The 15,311-nt window shown below is 37.1% G+C and overlaps 1 protein-coding gene across 6 annotated transcripts in view; it reads right to left on the reverse strand.

The window, feature by feature from the left end:
- SLC7A11 (solute carrier family 7 member 11) overlaps positions 1 to 15,311 on the reverse strand; it is a 209,666-nt gene that overhangs the window by 115,506 nt on the left and 78,849 nt on the right. The window contains exon 12 of one of the 6 annotated variants that reach the window (XM_061142359.1): positions 3,342 to 11,269. The exons of the other annotated variants lie outside the window; for them this stretch is intronic. Within the exon in view, the coding sequence (XP_060998342.1) occupies positions 11,202 to 11,269 (68 nt within the window). The 3' untranslated portion in view covers positions 3,342 to 11,201. Of the gene's footprint in view, positions 1 to 3,341; positions 11,270 to 15,311 lie in introns of those variants that run through there. 6 annotated transcript variants of the gene reach the window in all.

Here is a 15,311-nt window from a genome sequence, read left to right on the forward strand (position 1 = left end):
GACATGTGAGTGATCAAGGGGAAAATATCTATGTCCTCAGCTTTTTGAATCATAGACAATACTAACTCTTAAGCACTGTATCTCTAGCATCATTATACTGCATGGCATGGTGTAGGTGCTTGTTGAATTTTTGTCATATCAGTAAATGAATAATTAAACTTTGATTTTAATGCCTTGAGTAACAAATTTGAAAGGAAAATGACAATGCAGGAGTGAGAAATAAACATAAGTTTAAGATAGAATCCAGGACATTAAAGAAACTTTTATGGTGTATTGAGATTTTAGGAAATGGAGTACATAATGATAGTAATGACATATTGTATATTTACAATGTTAATTACTATGAGAAAAGTAAGATTAGTCTCTTATTTTTAACAAAAATTGGAATGAGAGGAAAATAATTGGCTTGCTCATACGTTTCTTAGGGTTATACTCATTTATACTTAGCAATTTGCTTTATTACAGCTAAAGGGTATTTCAATTTTTATAGTAATTTAACCTGAATTAACACCTTTGAAATTCTCTTTCATGTCTTTAAGAGATTAATAAATCTTCAAAGCTAAAAATTTAAAAGGTATTGAATCCTAATTATATTTTTATTTCTAAATTCCTTCAAACATCAAACATTTTAAGATCATAGTTTTTAGTTAATGTCTGCTGGTGACCAGGTGTTCTTAAACTTAAGACTATAAAAACAATATAGTGGCTATGAGGACCCAACCTTCAAAGTCAGATTTCTACAAAGTCTGAAAATGTAATTCTTAGGGCATGTGGAGGCAAAATCAACAGTACAGTTATCTAGGACCTGCCTACCCATCCCAGGATCAGTTCAGTTCAGCTCACTCGCTCAGTCGTGTCTGACTCTTTGCGACCCCATGAACCACAGCATGCCAGGCCTCCCTGTCCATCACTAACTCCCGGAGTTCACCCAAACCCATGGCCATTGAGTCGGTGATGCCATCCAGCCATCTCATCCTCTGTCGTCCCCTTCTCCTCCTGCCCCCAGTCCCTCCCAGCATCAGGGTCTTTTCAAATGAGTCAGCTCTTCGCATCAGGTGGCCAAAGTATTGGAGTTTCAGCTTCAACATCAGTCCTTCCAATGAATACCCAGGACTGATCTCCTTTAGGAAGGACTGGTTGGATCTCCTTGCAGTCCAAGGGACTCTCAAGAGTCTTCTCCAACACCACAGTTCAAAAGCATCAATTCTTTGGCACTCAGCTTTCTTTATAGTCCAACTCTCACATGCATACATGACCACTGGAAAAACCGTAGCCTTGACTAGACAGACATTTGTTGACAAAGTAATGTCTCTGCTTTTTTAATATGCTGTCTAGGTTGGTCATATACATCATCTCAAATTTGTATGAATTAGAATCTGCCTAAAATTCACAGTAGAATATTATTAGATGTAGTTCAGCTGCAAAGTCATTGTGAACCTAAACCAGGAGGTTTAAAAGCCTAATTATGTATTATCTAATTTTTAACACATTTTCAATAAATACATTTCTATTCATATTCATTAACTTTAAGATAAGTATATAAAATAAGTATAAATACATATCACTTGGTTTGTATTTCTCTTGAAGTGTTTAAATTTAACAGGTGCAAAAGTTATTAGTAGTTTCCTTTCTTATTGTTCACCCAAAATATATCATTAGGAAAAAGTGCTACTTAACCTCCTGTGTCTACTTCAAAGAGAAGCTGAATCATCAAAGATACAGATTTTCTTCTGCTATTTCAGACTGATATTTGTTTTCATGATACTTTTATGAAAAAGATACCTTATCAAGACTATAGGAACCCAAATATCTTTTCATGGGATGAGTTCATAGTAGGTCATTTGCCATTTTGTCCATTTAAGGCCCACTTACCAACATGAACTAGCGATGCAGGAGGGGGTAGAAAGAAAGAAGAGGAGAAAAGAAAGACTGAAACGCTCCATTTTTCTTACATTCTGAAGGTAAGACATTTCACGGAATTCCACAGAATTGAAGAGACTGCTTACAGGTAATACAAACTGCTTCCAAAAAAAAAAAAAACTTACCAAGAAACCTAATGAATAACCAATACTGTTCATTTATTGAATTTATGAATCTAAAACACTGAAGACTTCCCTGGTGGTCCAGTGGTAAAGAAAGCGCCTGCCAATACAGGGGACATGGGTTCGATCCCTGGTACAGGAAGACTGCACGTGCCAAGAAGCAACTAGGCCAGTGCATCACAAGTACTGAGTCCATGCTCTGGAACCCGTGAGGCACAACTACTGAAGCCTGCAAGCCCCAGAGCCCATGTGCTGCAGCAAAGAGAAGCCACTGCAGTGAGTAGCCTGCACACTGCAACTACCAGTATCCCCCCTCACTGCAGCTAGAGAGTAAGCCCCTTTGCCACAACTAGACAAAGCCTGCACACAGCAATGAAGACCCAGCAGAGACATAAAAGTAAATAAAAATCAAATAAAACATTGAACACCTATTGTACTTCAGTTGAGTAAAAGATAACTAGATGTTGCAAATGCAGGCAGAGAAAGGAATTAGGCAAAATCAATTTCAAAGCTGCACTATGAGTTCCACTAAAGAAGTGTGCTGCAGAAGATGAACATGGTCAGCAGTCAGATCCTAACCCAACTTGGAAAAAGTTTCTGGAATTAGTGACTTTTGAACTCAAACTTGAATGTTGGGTAGAAGTATGCTATGTTGGGCATAGAAGACATCAATGGGGGAGGATAATATAATTCCTGTAGGTATCTGTAGAATCCCTACACTGTTTCAACTATGTCAGATGGAATAATGGCATCTTTTCCTTTGTTAGACTACTAAAAAGGCATTTAATATTGTGGCAGAGAATATGGAGGTGGCCATTTGTACCTGGAGAAAGAAATGTGGCAAATTATGGAAAGTACTGTGTATGGTATACAGAAGTATGGGTTTTACCCACCCAGGGAAAAAAATTAATAAATGTGAAACTATCGAGGATTTTTACCATTGCTGTGTTTTAGAACGAACATCCTGGGAAAACATGTGAGGCTGAATTAGAGATAGACAGGATATACGACTTTTGTTAAGATGCAAGAAATAAGACTGAACTAGGACAGGCAAAAATGGAAGAGAAGCTGCTAGATATTTCAGGGCAGAGGACAGACAAATGTAGGCAATGAGGAAGACTGTCTACAGTGTTTGCTGAATTCACCAACACTTTCAGGGTTTAGTATAGGAAATTGTTTTGAAGTGAGACACTCCAATAAATTTATATAATTAGTGATAAATCCAATCATTAAAACCAAAATCTTCAATTTAATGGAAGGTACACAAAAAATGTATGCTAAATAAAAACACAGCATAAATTTTATTAGGTAAACTATCAAATGTTTATTTAATTTCCATTTAAAGTATTTTCTACTAAAAATATGTACAAAAATAGGTATACAAAGTTTGAACCAGAACCATGACAGGTATACATGTACATAAATACAACTGAAATAAATGCAATGCAACACTGAGTGACATCATATTGCACCAAAATTTATTCCACAAGAAAACACATGCATCAAGAGTTTCCACCAGAGGAAAGCACACTTATTTCATAGTATCTTACCACTTACACAAATAGCCCATAAACACCATCTGGTAGTGTGATTGCTGTACCAGAACTCTCCCCAGAGGGCAATCATTAAGCTGTAGAAAAATCCATTTTATTTCACATATCACATGCTGGTAAAGGTATCAGTGCCAGAGAATCCTAAGAAACACTGCACAATCCACAAAGGAAAGTCCCTGTGAGTCATTTGTATTTTCATAAATATCTTAGTACTTCTATTATCTTGGAATACAGATGCAGAAAAGGAATTTTGCTCCTTAAGAATTTATCAATGGATATCGTGTAAAATTTGTATGAAATACACACAATCCCATTAGCCAAGGCTCACAATCACAATGCTCAGAGGAAGAAACACTGCCACAGATGAGGAGTGTTTAGAACGGTGAGGCTTTCTCCCTCCGCTGGACTTCTTGTTCCTCTACTTGAGAGCATCAGGCCAAACCCACCTCCCTCCCTCTTCCAATCAGAGAAACAGTCCAAGGTCATGGGGAATGCATTCCAGACCCAAGTTAATGGACAAGGCTGGCTGCCTGGTCTATTCATTACAATCTAAGCACAGATCAAAGAGACAGCTGCCGACACAGCCCTCCAGGGTAACCGAACTATTTTCCCACTGGGCTAAATTGATTCCCTTGGTGCAAATTACAGATTCTTGCCAGAGATTATGAAAGGCATTTAAATACATTCACATATAGTACCTAATAATATGTTAATGAACATACCAATACACATGGATATTTTCTGTCCCTTGATAGTTGAAAAACAAATTATTGTTACCAGGTCAAATCTGAACACAAAACTCACTAAACCCATTTTTTATAGGGTCGATACAGTTATACATACAGAAGACAACATGAAAGATTCAAAGTGAAATGAATTCAGAGTCAATAAGTAAAAACCATCTCTACCAGTGCATTGCTACCATCTAATATACCGTATGAAATCTAAAAACCAAGCACAACAAACCCAGCATCAAAACTCTGATAGCAAACTAGGAAAAATTAAGTTCTCAAAGCATCCAGTACAAGAAGTCCTTTGTTTCTCCTCTTTGTGACTTGTACTTCTTATAAAACTGTGGGTTATCAACATGTAGCATCAGTGAAACAATTCTACACGTTTGTCCACCCTAAGAGAAGACACTGCATTACATGGTAATAAGTGATGTTTTGTTGTTTTGTTTTGTTTTGTTTTTAACACATCCAATGCTTATGTTTGCAACGTTCCCCAAATACTGAGAGGTACCACTGAAAATTCATGACTATAGTGCTATAATCCATATACAAAAAGATAAAAAATTGGGGGCAAATGCCTGTGTTCACAATAAGCAAGAGTCGAGTGATATGCCATTCTTAGAACATGGATATTGGCAAAAGATGAACCCTGTTTTCAAGATAGAAGCATCAATAGTTTAGTTCTAGATTTCTAACAGTAGTAATAACATTCACAAGGGAAAACCATCAGACAAAAAATTTCTCCAAAAAGAGGATCAAAATGATCCCAGACTTTTTAAAAAAAGAAAATAAATAATTCTAGACCACTTAAAATCTTTGAATGGTTCTTGTGGTTTGTGTGAAAACCATATATGTTTTATATATATATATATATATATATATATATATATATATATATACACACACACACATATATATATATATATATTTCTTTTTTGCTTCCAGAGTAACTTAAAAGTGCTATGTGGTAGTGTTTGAAGTAATTGACATGCACAGTAGTTTAATGTAGATAATTTCTGTTCTATTATAAGCATACATTCATTTGAAACAATCTGTGCTTACTCTTCCAAAGTATTTTTACTTTATAGTCCATTAGTCAGTGAGTTAAGATTTGGAATGAAGGAGAAATGTAAGGAAAAAATAATTCAGAAATCCTTTAAAATAAGACAGTTCAAACTCAAACCAGGGAACCAAACTGCATCGCCTTCTAGTGCGCTGTGAATGTATTTCCAAGTATGCACAGAAGAATGCTAATCAGTAGAAATAAGCTGAGTCTAACTTCACAATCCTCATTTAAGTCAGGCCTCTCAAACCCAGCCAGCTACACAGCTGTAACATCCAAAGGCCTAGATTGTTTTCCCACAAGATGCTGTGCAAAATACCCTATTGCACAACTCAAATACAGTCGCTACTGCAAATGAGATAACTGTGCATTGGTCTTTTTTTTCTCTCTCTTTAGCTTTCAACATGCCCTTTAGAGGCTTCAACAAGAGGTAACAAGGACTCAGGAAGCAAATCTTCTAACCAAAAAATTAATTCACTTGAAAGTCATACTTTAAAAAATAAAATCAGTAGTGTATCTGTTGAGGGAAAAAACGTATGCTCACTTTCAAACCAGTGCATCCATCTGTATGGCTCCCAGATATCTAATGTTCCACAGTTTCTCTTTCTTGAGAGATTGTTATCTATAAAACTGTTAAGGCAGTTATTGATACTATACATGTACCCTTGGTCCAAGTAGCCAAAACACACACAGGTAACAGATAATTATTTGGAGACCATAACCATCCTCCACCGATATTTTAAAGCCAATGGTAACAAAGAGAAGGTGGCAGGGCCTCCTAAGTACCCACAGCTAACTGAAGTGGTAATTTCATGCTAAGAATATCAAGTAATTGTGTAAAGTTAAATTAAGGCTCACTCTTATTTTGAAAATAACTTGTCAAAAAAATGAAAAATAAAGAGAATCACTGATTAACTAAAAGGAACAGAGAAATGGTTCAAAAATATCACTTATCCTGATGAGATGACAATATCTCACAACATATGGAAAATTGATGAACTTTCGGCGAGACCATGATGAACACCTTTGTGAATTTGTATCAGACCTAAAAATAGACCAAGCATTTATTTTTAGATGCCAACTAATTTGTAAATGCAACCAAAAAAAGAAAGGATTATCTCCCAAAATTGACTATTAAAATATCTTCCTAAGTACAGTACTAATAATCCCTAGAGGTTACATTTTTAGGTATTATATATATTGAGATAAATTAAAAATAGTTTCTCAGAAAATTAACCTAAAATACATTTATAGGTAATAAACTCTGTCCATGGGATTTTCCCAGTAAGAATACTGGAGTGGGTTGCCAGGCCCTCCTCCAGGGGATTTTCCTAACCCAGGGATCAAACCCACATCTCCTGCATCGCAGATAGATTCTTTATCACTGAGCTACCAGGGAAGCCCTAATACTTCTTCTACCTTTATATAAATAATGTAAGCAGAAGCTGTCAAAATGACTCATTATCTACTCTAACTTACATCCGCCGTGAGCTTCTCTTCAGTTACACAATGACATGCTTTGGTTCCTGACTTTGAATGGTTAGGAAAGTCAGGAAATGTAGCTCTGTAGACACGATCAATACCAACATGCAGCATATCACACAGGGTGAAATGAAGCAGGGTTAACCTAAAATAAAATTTCTTGACTCATCTGCATTCAAATCTCAAATATCTCCATATTTCTTTCCAAACTAAGAAAAAGAGCTACAATTAAAATTTCATTGTTTTCCTATCATTCAGAACTGACACATAAAATATGTCAAAAGTGCAACTCTCTCCTTGTATGTTACATATAATACATATTAGGAGAAAGCCACTCTATAGTTACAGAGAGATAATTAAATTAACTCACAACTATATTCCTTAAAAATATATCCAACAAATGAGATTTCTAGTAGAAAAAGTAATGAGAGTCCTTCGTTTGTTCTCACAGGGACAGATGCAGATTTTGTAAGGCCAGAAGTATATATATAATTTTGCCAATCTTCTTCAAGAAAAGTAACACAAAATTCCTAATGCAAAATGGGATACAGGACCCAAACAAAGGCATGTCTAAGTGACAGGCACTGAACCTTACATTTCATTAGCTTTTAGGGATATCGGTGTACAGCAGTTAATTTTTACAAATTTCTCTGACTATATTGCATAATGTTAGACCAGAATATTGCTACCTCCAATCACACACTACCTTTCATTTCCTCCTACCCTCTATCAGTTTCTATCTCTTCATAACCCATTCCTTGACTGTAAGAAATCAGCTACAGGTCAAAGGTATGCCCTTTCTAAGTTGGCATTACATACATCTCAAATACTAGAGATAATGAGTTTCCTGAAGACTGATTCAGTTCAACTTAGAATTCTATTTGAGTTATGTAATTATACTCATGTTAACCATGTTGATGTATCAAATAGCAGTGGGGAAACAATTGTACCAGACACACAAAACAATCTAGAAACTTGCTTCAACGTATATTATCTTAGTGTTAGAGAAACCACCATGAACTGCTAATGTAAGCTAATACTCTGCCCTAACTTTGCACCTCACAAGTGGGATAGATACAAGTACGTATGCAAATGTGTATATACACACATCTAATGTTTAAGTTTGGCCATCTTTTCTAAGACAACTCTTTAATCTCCTAATGAAAGACAAGAAGGGAGTTTACTTCTAGCTGACCAAGACACCAATCATAATGGTCAGTTTTCTTCATTACACAGAAGAAAAAATTCTCAGAAAAATAATCCAATATTTTTTAAAGGGGGTCAAAAATTTTTACTGAAATATTCATAATTGTGTGAGGAGTGTCATTCCATTTCATCTATCAGACTGCTTGAGCTTTGGAAGTCATTACTAGATCTATTTAATTCATAATTAAACACTTGAGAATCTATGTACCAAAAAAGCAGAACATTTGAAAATGTTATATAAGTTGTTGTAAACTATACTGTCTACTTATACTTTTTGGGTTATAATAAACTGATAAAATGTATCTAAACATTTGAAAATGTACATTGGTACAAATATATCACATACAAAAGTTCAATATATAAAAAATATATATGAGAAAAAATTTTCCTAAAGATATGAGAAAAAAATATTTAGTATAAAAATACACATATACAAAAAAGTGTGTAGGAGAGTTTTCAAACTAGAATCTGCCTGACATAAAACCATTTCAAATAAATGTGAATATTAAATGAATGATTACAGAAGGCCTGTGTCTTGTCATGATGTATCTTAAGAATAAGTAGAAATACAAATTAATCATCACTTTAAAAAAATTGCTAACTGACTTTCCATCTGATTAAAATGGCATTGCAATTAGAAATTCAACAATGATAAAATCATTTTTTAAAATGATGAAAATAATGTGCAATCTAGTCAATTTGTACAATGATATATTAAAAAGAGAAAGTGAAGTCGCTCAGTTGTGTCCAACTCTTTGCGACACCATGGACGGTAGCCTACCAGGCTCCTCCATCCATGGGATTTTCCAGGCAAGAGTACTGGAGTGGGTTGTCATTTCCCTCTCCAGAGGATCTTCCCAACCCAGGGATCGAACGTGGGTCTCCCGCATTGTAGGCAGATGCTTTACCATCTGAGCCACCAGGGAAGTCCTTTAAAATAGAAACTAGAACCAAAACTAAAGAAAAAATAAAATGAGGAGACCTATCTGTCACTGTTGATATAAGTACAGTAACGTCAGGAATAATCAAGTATACAAACTTCTCCATGATGCTTCACCATTACTTTTTTCCCATTAGGGAAAAAAAAAATTCCAGAAGAGTTTGCTAGTTTAGATTATATGGGCCTAGACTATAAAAAATAGTATACAAGAAATTTGTTTTTACTTTTAGCAAATATTCAGTGGGAAGAGATGTAGACAAAAGGATATAAGAAGTATAAATTTCATATCCAATTTTAAGAACCTATGGTAAGAGAAAAGGAAGGAATTTTTATAAATTCATCTAAAGACCCAAACACTAGGTTTGGGCAAAAAAATTTCAATCTCAGATATACATTAAATGGAAATTTAATTAATTAAATTTTGCAATTGAAATTGATGAAATGAAAGTTAATGAATTGTAATTGTTTCAAATTATTATCAACTGCCTATGAACTCGATATCTGTTACTAATTTTAATCAGTATAATTTTTCCAAAACTTCTTTTTTTCAAATGGACAAAAATTAAAGAATGAAAAATATTCTGGCTGTGACTATTCAATCCAAGACTTAAGTAAGAGTTAAGAAATTTCATTATAGTATTCTTATTTGAAAATTCCACAATGTTTTCTAAACCTAGCATGACAATACCTGTCTGAATATATACACTGCATGCAGTTTCTTTCCACGAATTTGTTATTAGTCATCTCTTTCACAAGTTGAATGATAATTAAGGTGAAGAGATTACTGAGATTACTGACCAATCCTAAATACAGAAATGGAAAATTTTTTTAGAAACATCAATTGTAAATCTTATTTAGCAGTGACATTTCTTCTTTAGCATGCGTGCATGCTGTCACGTCCAACCCTTTGAGTCCCCTTGGACTGTAGCCTGCCAGGCTCCTCTGTGGGATTTCCCAGGCAAGACTACTGGAGTGGGTTTCTGTTTCCTTCTTCAGATCTTCCCAACCCAGGGACTGAACCCGAGCCTCCTGCATATGTCTTTTCCTAATTGATCTGGACAGTTTTGCCCAAAGAGAAAAGGTACAAACTGTCAAAATTCATCACCATGTAAAAACAGCTTTGAAATTAAAATATTATTCAGAATCACTAACAATGTATATAGAACCATAGATCTGGGCAATATATTTTGGACATTTTCTCTCTTGGTGATTTCTGTCTTCTGTTGATATTGTTAATTTGAAGATTTAAAAGGCACATATTTAGACACATTTATCAAACAGTAAATTATTAGTGAAACATATAACTGTGCTTAAGAGAATTTAATACCAAACTAACTATTGCTTTACTCTAAGAAAGGTGCTACATCTTCTCCTGATCAATTGGCTAATTGGCTAATTAGGCTACCATGAAAACAAAATGGCATGTATCCATGGAGCTTCCTGATAATGAATGAATAAAAAAATCCTAACATGATATTCTCAAGGATATTTTTTTGCTTAAACATAATTCCTGGATTTGCCTCCTAAACAATAACCCCTAGAAGCTCTTCTTTAATGGATTCATTAAAATTAGGCATACCCACTCTGTTCTTGTTCAAAATGCTCTGGATATAATCCTTTAAAACATGAATGATATCTAAGTTGGTATCTATGGGAAGCAATGCTATGCCTATGTAAAATAAATTTCTTTCCACTGTCCATAACGATGATACACACTTTTCTTTACCCAAAAGAGTAGAAAACAATTTTCACAGTACAGTCATCTACAGTATATAAAAATTGTTTTTACAAAACCCCAATATGCAGAAAACATCTCAGTCTTCAATTTGAAGGTTCTTAGCCATAAGATATCTTACAGACAAAGATGACTATAGTAATTGTACATTCTATAGTCTTTTTCCCTAACCTCAACAGGTAGGTATAGGGAACTCAGTGATCATATGAACTTATGGTATATCTGCATATCAGCTTTCTAGAACTACATGGAGTAATAACTAAATTTCTTAGTAACCACTTTGAAAACACTGGAAAATTAAGTAGAAATAACCGATTCCTTTAGTCGATCCCCAAAGTTGCAATCCTCTGGATTTTCATAAAAAGGAGTGAAGACCCATTTTTTTTTGTTTCAGCCTTTGGGCAGAAATAAAGCCAAGGACTGAACGCCAAGATTTCAAATGCATTAATTCATAATTTATGACAATCTTCTTCTGGCACAACTTCCAATATTATTTGTAATGTTCTGGTTATAAAGTCTACAAAGAAATAAAGAAGAGAAATTTAAAATGCACAGATATCACAATGCATAAAAACAACAAAATGCAAGTTATTTGGGGTTGAATATTGAAAACCCACAACCACCTATTCCATAGAGCACTTTCAAGAAATATTTGTTAAAATCCTATCATGCTCAATTAATTTACTTGTCACCTCTGTAACTTCCTATGATGGCTTCTCAACAAGAGTATATTAATATTTTGTGTTCAGATAAAGACTTTTATTCATGAACCAGAAGGCTAAACATCTTTTGAGACAATAGGACCAAGGTATAAATAGATGTTCAAAACTACACTTCATCTTGAGTCTAAAAGTGGTTTGTTGTTTTTGCACCTACGAGAGTACATCCAATTCTGCAGCAAAATCAGAAGAATCAGAATATAATTTCCAGTCTCAACTTGTAGTATATTATTGAGCAAAACATATTATCTCCTAGGTAGGGCCTCATTTGCTTCATCAATAGAATGAGGGACCTGGGAATGACATCAGCAAGACAGAAGGCAGGGATGCTTATCTTCTCCCCTTAAACCAAGCAAACAAAAAAAGAAAACCAAGAACAATAAACAGCTACAAATCGAAGAAAACAGCTCAGGCAAAGCTCTAGACAATACAGAAGCAGTAGCAAAAAAACATGGCAAGCTCAAAAATCAACGATGGCCACATGGGAAACTAAAGGAAGCATTTTGCCGCCATTATCCCACCTCCCTGGAGGGAACTGCTGGGCACTGGAAGGAATCCTTTCAGAGGAAGGTCACCACATGAGGAGGAGAGGAGAAGGATCACAGCAAGCCTCACCATCATGGGTGTTAGCTGCTTTTGGTACACGGGTCTCTCAGTCTTCAGCGATGCTGACCCTAGCTGAGGGAGCAATCTGTAGAATCAAGGCTCTGGGCTCTGGATCTACTCCCAGAGGCTGGAGCTGTTGCCGAGGTGAGACCTGCCCTTGAGGGTCCCAGCTGTTGCTGTGCCCCACTCTCAGATTGGTACCACAGCACACCTCCTGCTATGAGACCAGAGCCGCCACTCTTCTTTGCCCACCCCAGTCCCAGGCCTTGCTCCACCATTACCAAGGCAACCTTCCTGGCCTGAGCCCTGCCTTGGCAGGTAGTGGGGTTAAGGCTCAGATCCATCATTGCTGGGACTAGGCTGCCTGTACCCTGAGCTTCACCCCTATCCCAGATTGAGGCTCTTGAACCATCACTGCCAGGGGGGCTACCCATCAGGTTTCAGGTCAGGGATCTGACCCATCAAGACTGGGACCAGGCTACCCCTGCCCTGAACCGCCCATCCCAGGCTGAGGCTCGGAACCGTCGCTGCCAGGGCCTTGCTACCCCTGCCCTGTGCCCCCCTTGCTACTCCAGGGAACTGGCTCCCTGGAGTCTCAACACATAGCTCTAAGAAACAACTCCTGGGGTTGTGCTACTGCTCTGCTGTGAGTGTTCCGCATGGTGGGGAGGGGTGGGGGCAGACCTGAGGCTTTAGCCTACCATCCCAAGGCTGTACCACTACCGCATTCTGCCTTCCACGCCCAAGCCACCAGTGCACCCTGTCATCCCAGGGCCCTTGTCACCGCCATATTCCCTCCCCTCATCACAAGTCACAGCAGAGGGCCCGTGAAACCCAAGTACCAGTTCCACAGGCTAGGTGCACGTGTCTCCACCCTAGACGCCTGTGCCCTGCCCGCAGCAGCTGGGCCTGTGCTCCAGGGCCTGCGTGTCGTAGTGCCACGTGCGCCTGGTCCTACGACCCCAGTTCCAGTACAGCCTGAGTGTCTGCACATCAGACCAGGCTCCAAGAGGGGTCTCCTCAACTAGACCGCTCCCCAGGCAGAGAGCAACCTCAGACTCTGAAGGTACTAACAGCCCCATCTGCCGCCTGTCCTCTGTAGCCTTAGGCATCAAAGATCCCCCTGTTCTGGCCAAGGTCAGACAGTGGAGTAGCAGGGAGTCCAAATCACTGTGCCTCCTCAGGAACCAAAGACCCTGCATCTCACCCAGCAAGTCCTCTCATCGCTGCCTGCGGGTGAAAGGCTCTCCCTACTGAAGCCAGTCTGAAAAGGCCAGAAGAGGTGACTTCACCTCAAAGGCACAAACATCAGCAAAAACCCATCAAAAATATGAAGGAAATATGACACCACCAAAATAATGCAATACTACCCCAGCAACTGACCCCAAGTAAATGGAGGTCTGTGACCAAACTGAAAATAATGATTTGAAAGAAGCCGAGTGATATATGAGAGAACACAGACAAGTCAATGAACTCAGGAATAGTACATGAAGAGAATGAGGAATTCAACAAACAGAAATCATTTAAAAATCAAGAAATTCTGGAGGATAAAACACATGAAATGAAAAATGTGACAGCTTCAACATGTAGGTTCAGAAGAGTCTGTGGGCTTCAAGACAGATCTCTTGGTATTAACCAGTCAGAGGAGAATAAAGAAATTAAAATAAAAAAGAAGCAAGTCTATATGAACTATGGAACCTGATCTAAAGAAAGAATATCCATATTTTGGGAATCCCAGAAGAAGAGAAGGAGAAAGATGCATAAAATTTATTTAAAAATATAATGAGGAAAACTTTCAAATGTGGGGAGAGATATGGCCCTATTGGTGTGAGAAGTTCAAAGATTCCCAAACAGATTCAACCCAAAGACATCTTTACTGAGATGCATTATAGTGAAGCTCTCAAAAATCAAGGACACAAAGAAAATCTGGAAAGCAGCAAGACAAGAAAGATCATCACATATGAAGGGATCTTGATATGACTATCAGCAAATTTATCAGCAGAAATCTTACAGAGATTGGGATTGGGATCCCAGGAGAGAATGGGATTATATATCCAAAATGCTCAGAAAAAAAAAAAAAAAAAACCACCACCATGAATACTTTACCCAGAAAAGCTATCATGTAGAAATGAAGGAGAGATAAAGACTTTCCCAGACCAAGAAAAGCTGAGGGAATTTGTAGCCATCAGACATGCCCTATAAGAAATCCTAAAAGGAGTTCTTTAAGCTGAAACGAAAATACACAAATCAATAACATGAAAATATATGAAAGTATGAAGAAGAGGGAACACCTCCAAACTCATTTCATGAAGTCAGCATTGCCATGATGGGCTTCCCTGACGGCTCACTGGTAAAGAATCTGTCTGCAATGTGAGAGATGCAGGTTTGAACCCTGGGTCGGGAAGGTCCCTTGGAGGAGAAAGTGGCAGCTCATTCCAGCATTCTTCCTGAGGAATTCCGTGTACAGAGGAGCCTGGAGAGCTACAGTCCAAAGGATTGCAAAGAGATGGACACAACTGAGTGACTGAGCACAACTACTCTGAAACTAAGTACAGACAAAGACACTGAAGAAAGGAACATTACAGACAATTATTTCTGGTGAGTACAGATGTGAAACTTCTCAACAAAATATTAGCAATCCAAATTCAACAACACATTAAATGGATCATTCACCAAGATCAAGGGGGATTTATCTCTGAATGCAAGGATACAATATAGTAATGAAAGTTCTAGTTAGAGCAATTAGGCAAAAAAAGAAATAAAAGGTGTCCATGTCAAAAACGAAGAAGTAAAATAATCTCTGTTCACAGACAACATGATCTAATATATAGGAAACCCCAAAGATCAGTAAAAAGCTGTTGGAACTAAAAAATGAATTGCAGTAAAATTGCTGGATATAATACCGACACACAGAAATCAGTTGCATTTCTGTACTAACAATGAATTATCTGAAAGAGAAATTAGAAAGCAATCTCACTGACTAGAGTATCAAAATTTAAACACCTAGGAGTAGATAAACACCTAGGAGTAGATAAAACCAAGAAGGTGAAAGATATGTACACTAAAAACTACAAGACTAATGAAAGAAATTGAAGAAGACAAACCAATGGAAAGATAACCTGTGTTTCTAGGTTGAAAGAAGTCATATTGGGAAAATGTCCATATAACCCAAAGTGATCTAAAGATTCAATGCAATCCCAATCACAATTCCACTGATATTTTTCACAGAAATAG

Source organism: Dama dama, chromosome 5 (assembly GCF_033118175.1).
Source record: "Dama dama isolate Ldn47 chromosome 5, ASM3311817v1, whole genome shotgun sequence".
Classification (NCBI taxonomy): Eukaryota; Metazoa; Chordata; class Mammalia; order Artiodactyla; family Cervidae; genus Dama; species Dama dama.